A 7,500-nucleotide genomic window follows, 5' to 3' on the forward strand; every position below is an offset into this window, starting at 1 on the left:
CGGGTTTGTGGGAAGGGGTGTGAAATACGTTGTTTTACCCTTAGTTTTCTCTTATTTTCTCCTCGCTATCTCGAGAGACCCAGGGGATCGCGAACCGTCACACGAAGAAACTAATAAATTCAAGTTGAAGTATGTAATTTATTTAAAACAGTATTTCTCGCTCTTAAAGCGTGACTCGCGAATTAAGTAGTGATCAACTGTGAATTTTACGGTTAGATTAACTACATTTTTCACGAGATCGTGTCAAGAAAATAGCGCTCGTTTCAGTGATTAGGCCTAAACCCTCTTTAACATTTTAGCTTGCAATTTACGGTTTGGCTAACGACACTTTGCACGAGATCGTGTGAAGAAAATAGCACTCGTTTATTGATTAAGCCTAAGCGCTTGTTTCATTGATTCTGCAGTTGCTCCGACAATTAAACAATCTCGACCATTCAAAAACAATCGCCTGTAGCGCTTCTTTCTGTTTCGGCTTGAGTTTAAGGTTTCCTTGTCCTCTACCCAAAAGAATCTCTTCAAGAATACTCTCGAAATCCATGTTTATTCCGTAAAATCACCCAAAATCACAACAGAGAGTACGAACATGCGCAGTGATAGAAAAGCCCGTATTTCGGGCCTCGCTGGCAATGAGCATGCTCGAAATCGAACTTTACCAGATCTCCCTTCCGTATGACCGTGGGAGATCTGGGTACGAGATTACATCTGACTATGATATCTTACTAGCGATTTCTCTTTTCAGGTATCCATGGCTGCTGAGTCGGGTAATTCGACATTCTTTGATGAGCAAAACGTCACGTTATTTGAGCTGAGTGTATCTCGATCAGAGTGCATCACCTGGCAGCTGGTACTATACACAGTGTCGGCTACTATAGTGACATTGAATGCCCTATCAATCATTGTTTTCTTAAGAGATCGCAGTCTTTGCAAGCGTCACATGTACCTGGTAATCAACTTGACAGGTGCTGATCTCTTTGCTGGATTATTCTCGCCGCCCATTCTGGTCTATAATCTGAGTTTCCTTTGTCTGGAGGGGGACATCTTCTTATGGAAGTTTTGGTTTGCTGCCGACAAATTGACCACTAGTATATTTGAGAGTTTGGCAATGTTCTTTTTGCACTCCTCCGTTGTAAATCTTGCTGTTATTTCGTTGGAGCGTTTACACGCAACGTTTCGTCCATTTAAGCATCGCCTCATGAAAAAGAGGACCTTTGGAGCAGCTGTTTTCGCCGTTTGGTTTACAGCGGGGATATGGGTGGCTGTGGATTTCCTATTAATCTGGTACGGTGTCTACTTGCCTTATGACATTCACAGATCTTTAGTTTTACCTTGCTGTCTTCTCATTATCCTTGTTTCCTACGCGTCCATCGCTATTAAAATGAAATGCGGAACACTTCCTCGGCGCCATGGTGGAATCATTAAAGAAAGAAAACTGACAAAGACATTGTTCATTGTAGCGAGTGTGTCTTCGATGCTGTCCTTACCACATATCGTTTTGTGGTTTGTTGCCGGCAGTCAGGATTCGGTTCTCTACGAGGAAGTTTTCCATCGAACAATTACACGTTTAACTTTGGTTGCTGTCTGTTTACTTTACGGAAACTCACTCGTCAATCCCATATTTTATGCCTTTAGAATGCCAGAGTTCAAAAGAGCTCTGTTTTCAGTTTTGATGTGTAGACCATTGTCCGCCCGCCATGTTCAGGAATTTCCTCTTAATGGCATGTAGTGTCTAGTCTTACTTTGGCCTCAAACTACATCTCTTGTCCATCGAAAGGTCAGCTGCTTGTGTAATGATTAAATTTACATAAAATAGGCTACTGATTCTTCTGCGCATGCTGTAGCTGACCGCTGGATGGAAGGTGTGTTTTATTGTTTTATTTATTTTGAATTTGGCGCGAACAAATTTAATTTGATGTTTGAAACCACTCCCATGTTATTGTTGTACCACTCCCAGGTCAAACTCATTTAAGTTTGACACGGTAGAAGCTGGCGTTTGAAGCAGGCCTCATTTACATATTAAATTAAACTAACTTCGAATAGTGCTAAAACCAAAATTATACCAATTGGCTGCAGGAAAAGTTGAGTACCTCGCCACAAAGGTTGCTAGTCTACTGCTGTTTTTGTTTTGTTTGTTTTTTGACTTTATACAACTGTCTCATAGAGACACCTGAAAAATTCACGTGGCTCCAATGGGACTCGAACCCATGACCTCCACGATGCCGGTGCAATTCCCTACCAACTGGGCTATGAAGCCACTCATTTAGGAGGAGGTCAATTTGTTGGGTACATGTCTTCCCGTGAAAGGAGTGATGTATGGAACAAATGTTTACTAGATAAATTATTTGACTCACTATTTAACAGTTGGCTTCAGCCTCACAGCTAGTAAGAGTTAAAACTCGAGCGGCATGATTCTAAAGCTTCGGTAATTTGTCAAATAACGTTTTACCACAATTACCCCAGACAAGATTGCAATAATCAAAGTGAGGTTGAATTTATGCATTGTGTATGTAATGAAGAGATGGTAGAGACTAACGGTCTCATCCTTTTTATTTCGCCTATCCCGAGAGCGACCTCTTAGATTCTTTGCCACCTTAGATGTTCATCAATGACTATCCCAAGCGATTTGACATGCTGAAGAGAGTTCCTCAATAGCAACGCTCAAGTGGGTTTAATATGGTTATGGTACTTCAGCAAGAATCCCCCTACAAAAAGGGGTTTCTCTCCACTAACTGAAATAATAATCTCTAGTAAAGCGGGTAATTGTAAAAAGAAAAAAAACAAAACAAAAACAGCAATACACTAGCAACCTTTGTAGCATGATTATGGTGTTGCAGCAAGAATCCCCCTACAGGAAGGGATTCCTCTCCACTAACTGAAATAATAATCTCTAGTAAGGCGGGTAGGTGGGGGGAATATTGTGTGTGTGGATGGTGAATTGGGGGAAAATCATAGCCAAAAATTAGTCTGTTAAAATGAGCGAGAGAAATTCACAAAGCAAACTCTTAACCTCACAGTGGATTTAGCACTAAAACAAAACAAACTCTGTGTGAAACTAAAACTTTAATTTCAGAAACAGCCAGATAGTACATGTACAATAAACTAAATCAGGCAATGCAAGAGGGATAAACAAATATTTGATCATGAAAATTATTCGATCTTAAAAAATTAGAATAATAAATAAGAAAAAATCCCTACATGAAACATTCGTTCTTAAAAAAACACGGGAAAAAGTAGCTCCAAAACCCAGAGAAATTTCATGCAAAATGAAACACAGGTGCATTAAATGAGGGAAATTGAAACAACCCGAAGGTAAAGAAAAGCTGACTGGGACACCATTTGGCTCGGAAATGGCTGCGAATCTTCAGGGGTAGAGTGCAACCGAGCAAGGGGGTTTCTAGTCCAGCGCTGGACCTCTACCCAATCCCGTTGGCCGAGTCAAGGGGAAGAGCGCAACCGAGCTCTACCCGATCCCCTTGTGCCGAGTCAAGAAAGGAAAAAGAAAAGAGCAAGCGGAAACCCAGGAGAAAAAAACAGCACCAAAACCATAGGCAGACTGACACGACTAAATCTGCCAAGCCAATCAAGGAAAAATGGAAATAACACTTACCAAAACCACACTTACCAGATGTATAATATGATTACTGAAGCAAAATTATAGTTAAAAATAAAGAAAAAAAAAAAATGTCTGTTTACTTACATGGAAGAAAAAGCTGGCAAAAATTTCTCTTCTCTCCAAACATTTGCAAAGTCGCCAGCAAACGTCAGCCGTGCTTACGACAAAAGAATTCAAATACGACCGAAACTGCACACATGGCCTGGGCCCGATCGAGATATGAGAAGGAGTCGATCTGTGCACCAGTATGACAAAGAAAATGCCTGATGCAATAAAAGACTACTACGAAATGGGGAGTAGGAAGCCAAAGAAGGGGCAATGGCCCAGAAAAACATGGACGCCCAAGTGACATTGTGCTGCTTCTGATACACGGTGTACTGCAGGAGTATAATCATTCGTTGATCGGAACCTGGTTCCAGGAAAAAATGCCATCAGGTGTATAAATTATTCGTTCTTTTGGATGGAACCAGGGAAAAATCACATCAGGTAAAAAGATAAGAGTCGCTCGAGGCGATAGCCGAGAGCGACTCTAGCTTCTTGACGACTCAAGAAGCTGGAGTCGGTCTCGGCTATCGCTTCTCTCGTACTTAGCAACCTCCCGCGTGCACCATAACTCAACAGTGCACGCTGAGCCGTTTACCATTTGTTAACAAGAATGATACTTGTAAGCATCATTTTAGGGTAGGGTTAGGAAAAAGAGATTTATAATTATTGCGTATTTTGAGGTGATTCTTTAGTATTGCACTGCGCATCCTGTACTGGGCATATGGTGTGTCAATAAATTGGTCAACATTGTAAATATGGCGAAAGTCGATCATACACGAGGAATCAGATCTCAAAACACGTGAGAGAAGTTGTGAAAGACACATAATTTATCTCTTTGCGAATAAGCGCGCCCATTCCGAGAACACGGCGAATTTTCTTTTTTCGATCTACGATAATCGAGAAAGTCAGGTACGACGGTGTTTTACTCTTAAACGAGCACGGTGACCTTTTTTTTTATTGCATCATTTTGGTGTACAAATTATCCCCTTTAAACTAAAAAAACATTCCAAAAAATTATCGGAAGGGAAAAAAGATATAGCTGAAAACGTACACAAATCTGTTACCCAGGGATGTAAATAATGACCTTGAAAACAACGACTCGAGAAAGGTTTTGGGCGAAACGAATGGGCGTTGCTTTAAGTTGAGTGATTTTTCCATAAACTATATAAGACAGTGTTCCATATGCTCTGGACTTTCTACCTATCAGGTGTCTTTTCAAGTGTTAACTATAAAACTTTCTTCTTCAGCTACCGCAAAATGCAATAAGCGATTCGAAAGCTCTAAACAAAGACATACAGTAAAGGTATCCCTCAATTGCACTATTATCATGAACATTTCCAGTATAGCTCTTACTGAAAGAAACCTCGTAGGTAGAATCAAACACACTTGTTAACTCTGCTAGCCTGCGTGGCAGGCGCAAAAAGAGGAGGGGGGAGGGAGGGAGAAAGGGAAAGGGGAAGGGAGCGGCGTCCCCTCTCTCTCTCTCCAATCCCCCTCCCCTTTTTACCTTCCTCCCTATCCCCTATCCCCTACCCCTACCCCTTTCGACGCATGCTACGCAGGCTATAACTCTGCCAACATTAAAAAAGACTTACCAGCTGACTGCGACAACCTTATAACTGATTACCAACATCCATTATTTGTATTAAGGACGTTCGCGCCAAAATTTTCCTACGGTGAGATTTTCTTCATTTCTCGACTAAAGTTAGGTCATAAGGTACTTATTCCGAAAAAAAAAAAAAAAAAAATGGGGGTCACCGACTTTGTTTCGGAGAAAACGGCAGTGGAAAACTGCCTTAATTTAGAGAAATCGGTCATAATAGCGAGATGTAGCGTCATCTGCTCATCCATCGAAAATCATAAAAAATAAAGTGGTAGAGGGAAGGTTTCCGTGCAATGGTTTTTAGGAGTGGGATTTTTAGATAATTGCATTTCGCTAGGGTTGTCGTAAACAGTAGAGTTCATCCTCGACGAGCGTTTTCGTAAGCTCTACCCGTTGCAACCACTACCGGAATTCGATGGCACGAGAAAAGAAAATGTTAAAAAAAGATAACTTCTTACGGTGGGAATTTTTTCATTTCATCATATTTTGTAGATAGTAAGTAAAGTAAGTGATTAATGATTAAAAAAATAGGGGTCACAAATGATCTAAACGAGTAAAATCGATGTAATTTTGTAAAGTTCTTGGAAAATTTCGTTTGTCGCGCTTTTGCCTGACCTGTCGGGGAAGGACTGGAACCAACGAGAGGATGAAAGGTTTTTACCGAAAAAAAAACTTTCTCAAGCATAGCAATGAAGTTTTGATCTGGCGTCATCTTCATTTGGTTAATGTTTTGTATAATATCTCTTCATTGCCGTCGTGTTCATCTTCTGTAGTGTGGTTTTTGAAAAGTCTAATCGCTGGTTGTTTCCACGCAGGTCCGCACTTTCAAGCGGACGAGGACGGAAATACTGCTCTCTGTTCACGGAAGTAAAGGAAATGAACTTCAAAAACATGCATTCATTTTGAACGTCATTTCGTAGGGTATTAAAAACATAAAAAAAAAAAAAACAGCCCCATTAAATTTACGCAACGGTTCGTCCTCGAGTTTTCCAAACTTTCAGCCGCTACTCCATCAACTACCTTTTCCAGCTGAGCTTTTCCATCCTCCCGCTCACTTCTCTTTAACGTTTCATGATGATTCGGAAATAAATGTGCCATTCTTTTGCCGTCCTGGAATTTTTCCCCGGCGTTTTTGTCGCCATGTTATTTTAACTAATTCTTGAAAAATATTTATGAAAGTCAAGTAGACTAGTACGCGACTGATAAAACAACGCGAATATCAGTCGTGCAGGGGTCTCCTTGACTTTCATAAATATTTTTTAATCAATTTTGACTGATCACGATTTTGTCTGATCCAACGCTGTGCAAGACTTATCGTCCACGGTTTTTGCGAAGGTTTTAAATGTTTTTTTTTTAGAGAGAGAGGGCTGTGAGAATTAAAACATAGCTACACGGTGGTAATTGCCCTACAGGCCTGTTTCGTAAGGCTTGAAGCCTCACTCTTCAGGAGTTTTATTCACACGCACTCATTTTTATATCTCAAACACTACGTAAATTTACATACATGTTGGTGTTAGGGTGCTAAGCTAATTGTTCTGTTGTAGCGCCTTAGCTCGGTGCCTGCATGATGATACTAACTCGTTTCTTTTGTTCAATGTACATCGCTCCGGTTCACAGATAATGACAAATTTCTCGCTCAAGCATAAATTACAACGTTTAGTTGAACTGCTGTACGGTTTAGCGCGGCAAACAATTTGCCATGTAATTTTATGCTCTATGTTGTTATCTTTTAGTGACCATACGTGCTTGCTGAGTTCAGTTGAATTTCTATAGCTTCTATGTTCGAAAGATAAGAGCTATAGAAATTCAACTTAACTCAGCAAGCACGTATGGTCGCTAAAGCGTGAATAAAACTCGTGAAGAGTGAGGCTTCAAGCCTTACGAAACAGGCCTGTACGGCAATTTAATTCTCACAGCCCTTTATACATATATATATATATATATATATATATATATATATATAACCGAAAAAGTGGAAAAGTGAAAAGAAATCCTCATCTACTATAAAGTGCTCAATAGCAGAGCTAGAGCTATGAATAATTATACTCCAAGAGCTAGGTTATTTGAACAGTTACTGCAACTCTGAGTTTTATGCTTCTTGCCTGATGATTGCTTCGCAAGAAGCATGAAACTCAGAGTTGCAGTAAATGTTCAAATAACCTAGCTCTTGGAGTATAATTATATATATATAATTATATGTATGTATGTATGTATGTATATATATATACAGGGATCCCGTTAA

At 40.1% G+C, this 7,500-nt stretch overlaps 1 protein-coding gene across 1 annotated transcript; it reads left to right on the forward strand.

Moving 5' to 3' along the window:
* Positions 1 to 745: 745 nt before the first annotated feature.
* Positions 746 to 1,723, forward strand: LOC137988358 (adrenocorticotropic hormone receptor-like). Its single transcript, XM_068834390.1, has one exon. It carries the CDS (start codon positions 746 to 748, stop codon positions 1,721 to 1,723), a length of 978 nt encoding a protein of 325 aa, XP_068690491.1.
* The last annotated feature ends 5,777 nt before the right edge of the window (positions 1,724 to 7,500 follow it).

Source organism: Montipora foliosa, unplaced genomic scaffold (assembly GCF_036669935.1).
Source record: "Montipora foliosa isolate CH-2021 unplaced genomic scaffold, ASM3666993v2 scaffold_414, whole genome shotgun sequence".
In the NCBI taxonomy this organism is placed as follows: domain Eukaryota; kingdom Metazoa; phylum Cnidaria; class Anthozoa; order Scleractinia; family Acroporidae; genus Montipora; species Montipora foliosa.